General features: G+C 36.6%; 1 protein-coding gene across 27 annotated transcripts in view; it reads left to right on the top strand.

Annotated features, from left to right (window-relative positions):
• The window catches only part of AFDN (afadin, adherens junction formation factor), a 181,640-nt gene that overhangs the window by 143,509 nt on the left and 23,750 nt on the right, over nucleotides 1-14,381 (top strand). For all 27 annotated transcript variants that reach the window (XM_043999451.1, XM_043999453.1, XM_043999474.1 and 24 more), the window contains 6 exons: nucleotides 4,203-4,268; nucleotides 4,413-4,486; nucleotides 4,918-5,036; nucleotides 9,095-9,289; nucleotides 9,875-9,966; nucleotides 10,481-10,666. In XM_043999451.1, coding sequence (XP_043855386.1) covers nucleotides 4,203-4,268; nucleotides 4,413-4,486; nucleotides 4,918-5,036; nucleotides 9,095-9,289; nucleotides 9,875-9,966; nucleotides 10,481-10,666 — 732 coding nt within the window. The remainder of the gene's footprint in view (nucleotides 1-4,202; nucleotides 4,269-4,412; nucleotides 4,487-4,917; nucleotides 5,037-9,094; nucleotides 9,290-9,874; nucleotides 9,967-10,480; nucleotides 10,667-14,381) is intronic.

Raw genomic sequence — 14,381 nt, forward strand, 5'->3', positions numbered from 1 at the left:
GCATGGGGTAAACTCCTGAAGCTAAGTGCTAACACAAGGCTAATGGCCAACAAATTCCATAAGGGAAAATTGAAAAGAACTTTGAAGAGCATAACTAATTACCAAAATTGCCTGTGACTCAAATAGCTATGGAGAATATGCTTTATAGATGTAAATACATTGCCAGTGATGTATGCAAGAAATTTCCTAAGCTATTATTAAGAGAGGTGGTATGATCAGAAAAAGAAACCAGTCATGTAATACGAAGAGGGAGTGATTGATAGACAGCCCACCAGCATCCAGGAAATGTTAAAAGACTTAGAGGAACTTTGTTATATAGGCAGAAAGTCTGTGGGGGCTATATGCAAGCATGTCGATGAGAATTGTATATGGTGAAAAGGTGTGGATGTCATCTGTACCAGTCAATGTGCTTCAAGCAAAATAAGGAAGTGCTTCTCAGTAATGACTATGACTTGTCAGAACTGTGGTTTTCAAATCAGTGAAGAGAAGGAGTAGAAGAGTGAAAAAATGTTAAACATTTAATCCCTTAGTGCAATTTTAAAATACAGCAAAAATATACAGAAATTTTGTTTAACACTGTGGCATAAAAGTCATAATTTCTATGACTTTGCCACATACAAAGTACTTTGTCTAAAACTTTTATTGACCGAATTTCTGACATTATGTATCTTAAAAGGTAAATGATGTAATTGCCTAGCTCTGTGAAATTACCAGTCCCTTTATTTATAATTTAATACAAATTTTATCCTGAGATCTTGTCTAAATAGAAAAGTACGTATAATGGAAACTTTGAAATTGTCTTTTATAGTTTTCTCTAAACTCAGAAATCAGTTGAGAGGTTTGGGAGATTTAATTACACTCTAATTACTTATTCCTTTGCAAGCAACCAGTTATTAAGTTAAATGCTTTATTGCTTCAGTGAGTCTGTGATCTCATCAACATGGATACTCTGCATCATTTCAGATCTCTACCTATTTCTTTCATCTTTCATGATTGTCATCCTTAGCCTCTAAAGAAATTATAATTTAAAGGCTTTCTTTTATGAGTGGAGAAAATGAAGGAAAACTAAGAAAAACATGCTGTCCTTGGGAATTTATTATTTTGTCATGAACATAGGACAGGTCTTAACCAATTCTGAGATTCAATAAATGTGCATTAATAACTATAATAGAAAATGAGACTCACGCATAAAGGAAGTACAAAGTGCTATTCTAGCTCCCAGGGGAAAGGGAAGAAAATCCTTCAGTTTCAGCTAACTCCACAGAGATGTCTGAAAACTGGATCTACTCCTTGGGTAATTGTGGTGGTTAAGCCTGAAGATTAGGATCACTTCTTCAAGTTCAGTGGCATGAGTAAATTCAGTTCTCAGTAATGCTGATCTAAATCACTGGTAATTTAGAGTCACAGAATCTCAATTATTATTTAAATTTCATAATCAGAAATGAAACAGACATTTACAACTACTGAAAATAATTGGATATTTTATTATTTTTATTTTAATAAATGTCAGTTTGCGAATTGCAGATTTTTAACTGATGAATGCTAAGCAAAGAACCTCTTGTTTGGGAAGAAATCATTTGATATAATTGACCTATAACATAGTCTTTTAATTTTCATGTGTTCTGTGAATTGAATATGGAAAGGTTTGTTGTAGAATATTTCTCCTTATTTTCTGTTCAGTATAACATGAATTTATTTATTTAAATAAATTTTTTGGTAAGAATTTTGTAGCACAGGCTGTGAGATCATTGTAATGTGCCTAGAGAATCCCAGAACCACAGCAGGATTCACCTTTCATTCTCTTGATCAATATTTATTGAGCACTTATATGGCACAATCCATGTATGTGTGAGCTGCCACATCTAGATATGATCATTTGTAACTTAGATGAAATGAGTTATATTGTTAATATGAAAGTTCTTAATTAGAATTTATATAATACTAATGCCCTAGTGACTACTGTCAAAGAACACCTATTAAACTATAGAGAAATTGTGATGTGATTCAATAGAGGGAGAACACATAAGAACAAAAGCATAGATCTTTGAAATAGTGAAATGGGGGGGGGCAGCACAGTGGGGAGATTTCCAGGCCTGGAGTCAGGGAGACCTGAGTTCAAATTTGGCCTCAGACACTTACTAGTTCTGTGACCCTGAGCAAGTCACTTAACCCTGTTTGCCTCACAGTTCCTCATCTGCAAAATGAGCTGGAAGAGGAAATGGCAAACTACTTCACTATCTCTGCCCAAAAAAACCACTCTCAAATGTGGTCATAATGGTCTGATTCAAACAATGGAACAACATCAAAAATGTGGCATCATCTTGTTTTATCATAAGATTAAAGATTTAGACCTAGAAAGGATCTTCGAAGCCATCTAATCCAATGCTCCTATTTTACAAATGAAACTGGCTCTGTCAACTTTGCCTTTAGAAATATGAGTATTTACATGTGATTAACTCTCTATATAACTCTAAACCAGTCTGTTTTCCCTGTTAGCTGTATAGTATTTAATAAATGGAAGTCAGAAAACATAAACTGGATTACTATGTAAATGGCATTAATAAATAATACAAAATTGATATTTTCCTGCCATGAAAATGGAATTTTATAGATTATGTAAAAGTAATAATCAGAAAAACGAACAAGCACTCACATTTATCTCCCTATATTTCATTGTTCATGCATAGGACAACTGAATCTTAGCAGGTTTATTCTGGTAAATGTTTAACAACTGGCATGGGGATGTGCACACTGCAGTAATAACATTTTCTCCATCATGTTTAGTCTGAACAATCAATAAAACAGTGAATCAAACCCTGATTTGTAGACATTTTCTGATTTCCAAGTTGTAAATAAATGCTCACACTGATGGTGTAAACAATTTATTCTCCTAACCCTTTATGAGCTGGCTTAGGTCTCTAGCTCTGGATATTTGCATCTGGGTGCTAGACTTAGCTGCATGCTGTGTTTCAGGGGCTATAATTATTTTCTTATTAAATTCCAGGTGCTTTTTTCAGTTCTGGTGATGCAAAGAAAAGTTAGCTTATGTTTAATTGGTGAAACATTATATAACTTGTATAAGTATATCAAATACATAAACGAGATTGTTTGGGCTTGGGGGTAAGGAGAGTATAAGCAGCTGTAGGAGATTAGGTTAAGCCTTCACAATAGTAATAAAAGAAAGTGAAGATATTTTCTGGTTAAAAAATTAAAATGAAATTCATATAGATCATAGTATTTCTAAATGTCTTCCTGGAATCATAATAGCTTTCATTTCTGCAGCATGTCTTTAATACTTCAGTACCTACATTTTACAAAGCATTTTGCTCACAATAACCCTTTAGTTACATAGTAGAAGTGTTGTCTTTTGCTGGTGAGAAAACTGAGGTTCTTAGAGGTCACAAAGCTAATAATTAGCAGTGCTGAGTTCCATGGAATAGGCCCTTGACTCCCTGTGTTTTTTCCACTATTGAACATTTCAGAGCATTCTTAAATTGTTGACATATTATTAATTGACCTATATTTAAAGTGTTGCCACTTTGGGGGGGTTGGGGGTTTTTCGGGGCAATAGGGGTTAAGTGACTTGCCATGGGTCACACAGCTAGTAAGTGTCAAGTTTCTGAGGCCAGATTTGAACTCAGGTACTCCTGAATCCAGGGCTGGTGCTTTATCCACTGCGCCACCTAACTACCCCCACTTTGTTTTAAAATGTTAGGGAGATGGTTGCGATCTTGTGGAGGGGGGAGGAAAGGGAGGGAGGGAGAAAAATTTGGAACTCTAAATCTTATGAAAATGAATGTTGAAAACTACCTTTGGGGCAGCTAGGTGGTGCAGTGGATAGAGCACTGGCCCTGGAGTCAGGAGTACCTGAGTTCAAATCCAGTCTCAGACACTTAATACTTAACTAGCTGTGTGACCCTGGACAAGTCACTTAACCCCAATTGCCTCACTAAAAAAAAAAAAACTACCCTTACGTGTAACTGGAAAATAAAATAAATGTTTGTTGCTAAAAAAAAAATGTTAGGGAGAAACTCTTTTTCTGCTACTTTTTTGATTTTGCAAAGTGAGGAGTTCAATACTATGTAAATAAGATATTTATTTCAAATCTTCACTTAACATTTAAAAGCTTTTTCTTTTAAGTATACTAAATCTATTTCTAGACATACATTTTTAAAAACAGTGTATATTATCTCTCTCCATAGGGTGCAGGTCAAGATAAACTTGGGATTTATGTGAAGTCTGTTGTAAAAGGAGGTGCTGCAGATGTGGTTAGTAAAAATTTTAAATTAAAATTTTTCAGGATGTCAGAAGTTTTACTAATAAAAGCAAATTGTTTGTAACTAATCATTATTTTTAACAGTTGATTAAAACATAAAATAAGATTCTCCCCCTTTTCTATAACTTATAAATAGGATGGACGTCTGGCTGCAGGTGATCAACTGCTTAGTGTGGATGGTCGGAGTTTAGTAGGACTGTCCCAAGAAAGGTATTACTTATTTTTGTTAGAATATTAAAAAAACATAAGTAGAATTCATTGTTAACTTTGGCATTGTGCACCAAAATATGTTCATGAGACCATTCTTGAAGATATTTTATATAGTATTCTGTATCCTCTGTTTAATGTTTCTAATATAATAGGAAGGCTTCTAAATAAATGTAGTTTTGAAACTGGCATAGTTTCTTTCAAAAAGGCTAGTTATTACAATTTTAAACAAATTTCTAATGGTAGTAAATGGTTCACTTGGAAAAATAGAATGAGCAATTGGCTATTGATATAAGGTAAACGTGTAAGGAATCACCTGGAAAAGTAGATGTACCTACGTATTTACTACTGTTAGCCATTGGGCATATTCTTGAGATACCACAATATTGATGTGATCTTAAATAAGTTCTTCCACTTCCATTATTCTCATTCAGGGCAGCAGAGCTCATGACAAGAACAGGTTCTGTGGTGACATTAGAAGTTGCAAAACAAGGAGCAATTTACCACGGCTTGGCTACTCTACTCAATCAGCCTTCTCCCATGATGCAAAGAGGTAAGAATTAGGCATGGAAAATGGAACGTGTCCCTTGTATGTGTTGTTTCCTTAGAGTAAGTGTACATGGCTTAAAAAAAATAGACTTTAATCCAGTTGCACATTACATTGTTTTATATGTTGTAGTTAAACTGGATTATTTGTTATACCTTGTGCATGCTCAGCACCTTTCCTTTGTCTCTACCTTTTCTTATACATTTATTCTTGAAATGCTTCATTTCCCTATCACAGTTGAGATCTTACCTATTCCCAGATCCTGAAGTTTGCAATGCTCTCATTCTTTTTTTTTTAGTGAGGCAATTGGGGTTAAAGGACTTGCCTAGGGTCACACAGCTAGTAAGTGTTAAGTGTCTGAGGCCAGATTTGAACTCGGGTACTCATGACTCCAGGGCCAGCGCTCTATCCACTGCGCCACCTAGCTGCCCCTCATTCCCTCATTCTTTTGAAAAAAAAAAATATATATATATATATATAGAGAGAGAGAGAGGATATTCAGCATAGATTCCAAATGAAATAGGAAATGCCTTTAGATGGTAAGGTCCTTCACATGCTCCTGTTTTAGGTAGCACTGAGTGTTTGTCATTAAGCTTTGTAACACTGTACACCTCTTAGAAATCCACAACTATTCAAGAGTTTGGGTTAACTATCCATACAGGAAAAGCAAGTAGATGGAAAATACCTACTTTCTGTGTGTGTGTGTGTGTGTGTTATGATACCCAGTTAAAGGGCAATTTATAGAGCTAGACAATCATACATACATACATGTACACACACATTGGACAGACACTGTAGGTGGATGAATTGGGTCAAGAATTGAGAGGAAGAAAGTGGGTGGTGTACTCTTTGTATAGCAGTTTCATTGACCCCCAAATTGCTTCCTGAAAGTAAAATCATTTTCTTGAAAAATTTTTCTTTGCCTTCTGCCTTTAGATATACATTTCCTAGTATATCCCTCTACCCACGACCTCCTAGAGTGTAATTCTTTATAGCAAAGACTAAAAAATAGAAGGGGGAAACAATTGAGTAAAACTAACATATCAAAATAATCTGATGATATATTCCGTGTTCTGAACCTATAACCCCCTCCAACCCCTACTACCACCTCTGCAAAGAATCAGGAAATGCCCCCTCATATCTTTTCTTGGGGACAAGCTTGGTCATTATAATTTCACAGCATTCCAACCAGGGTTGTTTTTTTCCTTGATTAATCTCTTAAGAATCAAAGATTAGCATGGCTCAAGTAACAAGAGAACTGCATATTGCCAGTGGTAATTTGACACTGGTTTTTTTTGTTCAATCATGTCTTACTTTTTGTGAACCCATTTGGGTGGTTTTTTTTTTTTGGAAAAGATACTGGAGTGGCTTGTCATTTTCTTCTGCAGTTCATTTTACAGATGAGGAAACTGAGGCAAATAGGGTTAAGTGACTTGCCCAGGGTCACACAGCTAGTGTCTGAGGCCGTATTTGAACTTAGGTCTTCCTGGCTCCAGTCCTGGCACTCTATCTACTCTGCCCCCTTGATGCCCACAGAAGAAGCCACATAACCAAGAACAAATACAAAGGGATAATACTTCAAGAAGGCTTAAGTCTCCATGCTTAGCTCAGGCTAACAAACTTCCAAGGACAATAAGTGGTTCTGACATTGTTTAAAGGTAAATTTGGAACAAATAAAAGAAGGAAAGACTAGGTTATTTGCTTGGTAATGTGTGGTATAATGTTCAATTTGATAGAAAAAGCAAAAATGTTTTACTCTTTGCTATGCAAAGATCACTCCGTTATGCCAGAGGTGCTCAACTTATATCTGTGGTATGAACCTCTCTGGAGAAGCCTATGAGCCCCTTTTCAGAAAAACCGTATAATTCCTCTCCCCACATACACACTCATGTTCGTGGACCCTCTGAAATCTATCTGCATTTCCTACTCAATAAAATGTTCAACTCTTTGCCCTGTCATTCAAGGTTCAATTCATCTAGCTTCCTACTGTTTGTGTAGCCTACTCTTCCCCTTAACGTGATCTGTGAATCCAATTGTGATCCTCTCCATTTTGTGTTTAGTGTAGACCTTCATTCCCACTCTCAATATTTCCATCTGTTTTGACTTACCTCAGATATGATGCTTTCTAAGAAGTCATGCCTCTACACTGAAGTGAAGGTTATTGCGATCTCAGTTTTTTGGACAGTACTTTGCGTTGGTTTCTTCAAGTTTTTGAAAGCCTGCCATGTGGAAAGAGGGATTATACCTATTTATTTTAGAAGGCACAAGTAGAACCAGCAAGTAGAAATTAGAAGGAAGTATATTCTGTCCTAAAGGAGAATAAGCTCTCTTTTGAGGTTGTATTATTTCATTAAATGCCAATATTAGCCTTTTTATTCACATAACTTTTCTGAGAGGTTTAGTGGGGAAAGTGCTGAATTTGGAGTCAAAAGACCTGGCTTTGAATCAGTTAGCAGGCATTTATTAAGCACCTAATATGTGTGAGGCACTAGAAATACAAAGACAAAAATGAAACAATCTATACCCTTAAGAAGCTTACATTCTATTGAGGGAAACCGGCTAAAAAGAAAAGGGGAAAAATCCTTTTTTTTTTTAAAATAAAGAAACTAGCAGTACAGGGAAGTTAGGTAGCACAGTGGATAAAGTACCGGCCCTAGATTCAAGAGGACCTGAGTTCAAATCTGGCCTCAGACACTTGACACTTATTAGCTGTGTGACTCTGGGCAAGTCACTTAACCCTCATTGCCCCGCCAAAAAAAAAGAAAGAAACTTGCAGTACTAGGGCATCCATAAAGTTGTTGTCAGACAAGCTCCAAGATGTACTTCAGAGCCCAGGTGCCCAATACCAAGGAACTCTTGGCATATGCAGGCCTAGTTTTGATCCTAAAGAATCAGGTTCTCTATTTTTGCCCCAACCTTGGAACAAAAGGTCAAGAAAATATCCCAGGCAAAGCTCAGGTGTCATTTATTTGTCATCTATCAAGTTTGTCAACTTGTGATAATAGGGTCTTTTTCCACAGAAATACTGATTAACAATAGGAGTATCAGGTAGAAGACAATTTGTGTTTCTTCCACCACAGAAACTCCTTATGATGAAAGGAGTCACAGGTTTGGGTATGCATGAACAACTGTGGTTCTCTTGGCTCAGCACTGTATGAGACCAAAGACTTTGCACACCTGAGAATGTTATATGTGTGAATTATTATAGCTCTTAGCCCCAGGATATGCTATATCTCAACTGAATTAAGGGTAGAAAGATTTTTTTGTTCATTCGTTTGCAGCCCTCTTCTTTTTGAGGGAATGTGGTCATGGGAAGTATACCTCTTTTTAGAATCATTTTTTCCAAACCTTTCAAAATCTGTTTTCCTCAAAGTTTTAAATGAAATGTCTGACTATGCCTTGTGGTAATAGGCCTTATGCCTATTTGGTTATCTGGAAAATTGACTTTTCTCAGTGACACCAGATAAATAAGATCATCAGTGTTTTTTAAAACTTTGAAAGATTTTGTGTATTCTGTATGAAAAGACTGAGAGGAAACTCAGTCTTTTCATACAGAATATACAGCATAGTGGATAGAGGATTCACTTTAGGGATAGAAAGCCCTGCTTTCAAGTCCTGATAACAGCTTTAGAATAGATCTTAACATTCCACTTCTTCAGGTAGCTCTCTTAAGATTGCAAATGAAACAAAGTTCCTGACCTGCATGAGTGGAAGGAGTTTCCCCAGTGAGATTTTCCCATACCATTGAAGTCTAACCTTTGGGTTTAGATTCTGCATGGTCCCCAGCCTCCAATGAAAGCCCTGGTTAGCTCCTGTACTCAGTATAACTATCTTTCTACACATTAGGTTTACCTAGTCCCCTGTCTTCCTCCTTTCCTTATCAAAAAAACAAACAAACTTTTTTTTTTAACTAGTCAAAAAAATTATTTTCCTTTTCAGAAGCTAAGAAGAATCTTTATATGAAGTCCTGCAAAACATTTTAAAGAGAATTTTTAAGACGAAAAGGAGGAACCCCTTGTAAAGAAAGGAAAGATAGCTATTTTAAATGCCCCTTTTTATTATAGTTTCAGATCGACGAGGCTCAGGTAAACCCCGACCAAAGAGCGAAGGTTTTGAGCTATATAACAATTCAGCGCAGAATGGGTCACCTGAGAGTCCTCAGCTGCCTTGGACAGAGTATAGTGAACCAAAGAAGCTCCCAGGAGATGACAGGCTAATGAAGAACAGAGCTGATCACCGTTCTAGCCCTAATGTAGCAAGTAAGACAAATTAAACTTGTTTTTTAATCTCCTCCTAGGAATTTGATGTGTTTGTTCTTATGCATGGATATGCATAAATATAGTTTGAACTAATGTTTTAAAGTATATAAATTAAACTGTAAATATTATGTGGTGAACTGTACCCTGAAAAATTTGCCAGAAGTACATCAAAACTGTAAAATGTTGATTAACCTACAGAGAGTTAATCCTAAGTGTAGGAAAGCCTAAGGGTGTCATAGTTTGGAATAAACTATGAGGACCCTTCCAAAATTTTACGTTGTTTGGGCAAGACTGTATGATGAAGTGCTGTGGACACAGTACGTGCTCAGCAAATGCATCTGCTTAAGTGGAATGGGGGCTTATGTCAGCAATTAAAATTATGTGTTGTCTTTCTTCCTAAGATTGACTGGCTGCCTAGCTTCCAACAGTCCTAATGATGCCATTGTGTTCAGCCTATCCTCCCTTCTCTATGAGTACCTATTTTAAAATAATGGGGTTTTGTGAAAAGTTAGCTTTGCTCATTGAATATTAAGATTTAAATGTATGAATATATTGAGACTCTCTTTTTCTAACTGCCTCCAACAGATCAACCTCCTAGTCCTGGAGGGAAAAATACATATGCCACTGGAACTTCAGCTAAGATAACATCTGTTTCTACTGGAAATCTCTGCACAGAGGTCAGAAGGAAGAAGTTAAACAATTTTTCTTATTCTTATACCTGGTTGGGACCACTGATTACTAGTTATCAAATAGTTCTAAAAATTATAATTTAATGTTAAGTATCATTATTTAAATAATTATTTTTCTGTACTCCAATAACTAGTTATCAGATTTTGAGCACTTAGATCTTTAGATTTAAAATGTATTAAATTTAAAATTTTAGGATTCCATGCCATAATGGCAAGGCAAATTTTATTGTTCTGAGATATTTTCAAATCTCTAGGATGAAACCTGTTTCTAAGTATAATTAGAAATAAAGTCTTCTGGGACAGCTAGGTGGCGCAGTGGATAGAGCACTGGCCCTGGAGGCAGGAGGACCTGAGTTCAAATCTGATCTCAGACACTTAGCACTTACTAGCTGTGTGACCCTGGGCAAGTCACTTAACCCCAATTGCCTCACTAAAAAACAAACAAGAAATAAAGTCGTCTTTCTGAACATGGCTGCATGTTGACTTTTCCTTTCTGTTACAGGAGCAGACACCACCACCAAGACCTGAAGCTTATCCCATCCCAACTCAAACATATACCAGAGAGTACTTTACGTTCCCAGCTTCTAAATCCCAGGATCGTATGGTTCCTGTTCAGAATCAGTGGACCAATTATGATGAAAAGCAACAGATCCAGACAGATAATAATCATTCGGGAATCATAATTCAGGTTGGAAATTAATTATTCAGCTGACTTTCTAAAACTTACTTGGTTATGAGACATTTTAGGACTGCAAATAGGTTGGTAAAAGCCTGTAATTTGTTATTTGGTAAAATGGAACATAATCCTAGGGATAAAGTTGGATTGGGGAGATTTTTTTAAAAACAAAATCAGTTATTTATATAGTAAGTGTTGGATACTAGATGGCATATAACAAACCTGTCAGGTTTATAAAGCACTTTTGCACATTATCCCACCTGATCCTTCCAGCAATCCTATTAGAATACTATATTTATTATTAGTTCTAGTTTAGAGATGAGGTAGCTAAAGCTGAGAGATATTGTTAATGACTGCTGGTATGTCACTTGTGAATGTCAGAATTAGGTTTTGAGCTTACATTTTTCTTGATTCTAATTCTAAAAGGCTTTAAAGATACTTTTTTATTGCTGTCTTTTCTTTTTACATCCCCATTTCTGAATGTATCCCTTGACCCAGCAAGGCATCCCATGGAACAAAAAATAAAACAAAGCAGTAATAAAAAAACAGTTCAGCAAAACTAAGGAACACATTTGACAAGTCTGCCAAGCCCAGCTTTATTATACCAATGTGTAGTAAATTCAACTTTTTTTCTTGGCATTAAGTTTACTTAATTTAAATATTAAGTGAATATTAGGTAATCCCTTTTTACTTTGAGAAGTGAAAATGTCATGAGTTTTAAAATTTCCTTTCAGAACTCCTATTCATGTTCTTTTGAACATTGGGGTTCTACAGAATAGTTTAAGGAATGCTGCTCTACAACAGAAGAATAAAATGAAATGAGAAATTAATGGAGGTAGTAGCCAACTAGTCCAGTCCTTTCCTGAGAAATAATACAACTTACAGCATAACAAGTAAAGATTTATCTACCTTTTGCTTGAAGACCTTCAGTGTACTAGATCGTTTCTGAACTTCACTTGTTCCTTAATGTAGCCTAAGATTGCATTACCTTTTTTGGCTTCAGTATCACAATGACGAGTCATATCAAACTTACTGTTCATTTTAAAAACAAAAAAACCAACCTCTTTTTCAGGAAAATTGTTACATGGCCATGATTTCTCCATGTTGTACCTTAAAAAACAAAAAGATGATTTTTAAAAAAATTCTAAGAATTAGGTTTTACATTTATCTTTTCCCAATTTTTCCTCTATCACGCCTATCTCTTTAACTCTTTTAGGAATTCTTGTTGGTCTTGTGTCAAATTGGCATTTTTCTTGGGATTTCACTTGGAGCTATTTTTTGATGTTGTTATCTTCTGATTTTGTCTTCCCTGCTGCTTTAGTCACTTTTTATGATCAAATTCTTTTTTGTTGTGTGCTCATTTTCCCAGCCTGTTTCTTGACTTCTACCTTTATGGTAAAGTTGGGCTCTGCTCACCTAGAGGTGGGGAGATACTGTTCCAAGCTTTAGACTTTTTTGTGCTGCTGTTTTCAGAGCTAATTCTGGGGATCTGCAAGTATTTGGTTCTGTGATCTGGGGAAAGGTGTGATCACTGCTCTTCTGGTCTGTGTTCTGGTCCTTACCCAAGAATGGCTCCTGATCCCCTGCAGCCATGAGTGCTAATACTCCTCTTGAGCCTTTGACTTTGACCAGATCCCCATGTTCCCTACCACCACAAGCACTAGTGTTCCTTGCTGCCCTCGAATTGTGACCCAGAACTGTGTATGGGCAATAGAATTACCAAACAGTACCAAGCTCTGCACCCAGGCCAATAAAGGGGTCTCCTGGAATCTCTTTCTGACCAGCTGTCCAACCCCCAGAGACCATGTCTGATGAGAGCAGCTGAACCTGCTATTCCTGCTATTGCAGCCACCTCCAAAGCTTCCACCTCTAGTGTGCTGTTGTGTGTATGCTCCAGGCCAGTGCCCACTGAGGTCATAGACCTCTCTTGCTGACCTCCTGTGTTGTCTTAGATTAGAAAAATGTCTCACCCCAACCTTTTGTTGGACCTGCCATTCCAGAATTCAATCTGAGGCATTATTTTAGAGTTATGTGGAAGCAAATATTGGAGAGAGTTTGGCTGGGTTGCTGCCTCTACTCTACATCTTGGCACTGTCTTTACTTAGTCTTTTTTTTTTTTTTTTTTTGGCGGGGCAATGGGGATTAAGTGACTTGCCCAGGGTCACAAAGCTAGTAAGTGTCAAGTGTCTGAGGCCGGATTTGAACTCAGGTACTCCTGAATCCAGGGCCGGTGCTTTATCCATTGCGCCACCTAGATGCCCCCCTTACTTAGTCTTAAAGAATTAATTAAGGCAAGGGGCAGCATAATCAGTACAATAAATTCAGAGACAAGAATTGAACCAGTCTTCTGGCTATAAGACCAGTTCTTTATCTTTTTTTTACGTGGTCCCTCTCTACCATTCAAGTAACATTCTCATAAAAAAAAAAAAAGATAGATGGTCCATTACTAATAGAGTCTAGAGTTTTGCCAAGAATTACTGTCAAGGTCACTGACCTATGTCTCCTTTGCTCCCTCTAATTTTATTTTTTTGAAAATCAAGACCATTTAATCTTCAGTTCTTTACAGTACCTTCCCATTTTTCATGATAAAGCTAACCCTTCTACATATGAATTTGATCCCATCCCCTCCCAAGTGAAAAGGGGTGGGGCTGGGGTAATCTTTTTAAAATCTGAGTATTAATATTAATCAAATAAAATGTTATTGTTTAAAGCACTTTGCACAATTATTATTAATGGCAAATGAAGCATAAAATTGAAATTTGTGTGCTTGCTAATAGAATTATTTAGTACTCTCATAAAGAATGACCAGCAGAGATTATAATTTAAAGATAGATGGACTTTTTGAGGAATTAACCCATTGTAGAGCAGTTTCTAATTTAATTAAGGTTTGGTTTTATTACTTTGGTCCATTGGGGAAAATCTCATGAAACAGAATTCTACATTTTAATACACTTTGAAGATAAAGAAATCTAGTAAGGGTCATGGACAAGATCAGTGGAGATGTAGAGTTGGGAGATTAATGGAGGTATGCAAGGTAGCATCACTGAAGCTCACCAGCTGTGGAAAAGGTGTATCGTTGAGTCGTTCTGAGTATGATGTTTAAAATCTAAATGTGTGGTCGCCTTAAATTAGAAGCTTTAGCACCAGTCTTAGGGCATTAAACATTTATTAAAGCATACCACGTATTCACATGGAGTTCAGAAAGTTAAGAAAAGGCCTATCTAGCCTAGAGTTCCAGCCTGGTCGGGTTCTTCCTCAAGTGCTGCCACGAGTCTGCTTCAACCATGAACCCCCCAGCAAACTGAGCATGGAAGCTTTTGATAGGTCTGGAACAGAGGCGGTCCTTACACACTGCTTCAAGCTGATTGGTAGGCGTCATCCAAATCCATTGGTTCACTGGACTTGAAGGTGGTCTCAGATTAAGTTCAAAGTCCTTAGCTTCTGAGAACAATACCTTCTTAAGGGCCAGCCAGGTGTGCTTACAATCTAGTTAACTTGAAGTAGGCTAATCAGCAGTCAGTCACTCTCACTTAATTCAGTCAGTTTAGATTAATCTCCAGGTGGGTCCTTGAGTATCTGCCAAATTCCATTATTTTATCACATGAGAAAGAGGTAAAATATTACCAGATAATTGATTATAACAACTTTCACCTTCTGAAAAATGCATACATTTCCCATAGGAAAGGATGGGCTCCTTTTCATATTTTCTTCAAATTGGCAATACCTG

Source organism: Dromiciops gliroides, chromosome 4 (assembly GCF_019393635.1).
Source record: "Dromiciops gliroides isolate mDroGli1 chromosome 4, mDroGli1.pri, whole genome shotgun sequence".
Taxonomy (NCBI): domain Eukaryota; kingdom Metazoa; phylum Chordata; class Mammalia; order Microbiotheria; family Microbiotheriidae; genus Dromiciops; species Dromiciops gliroides.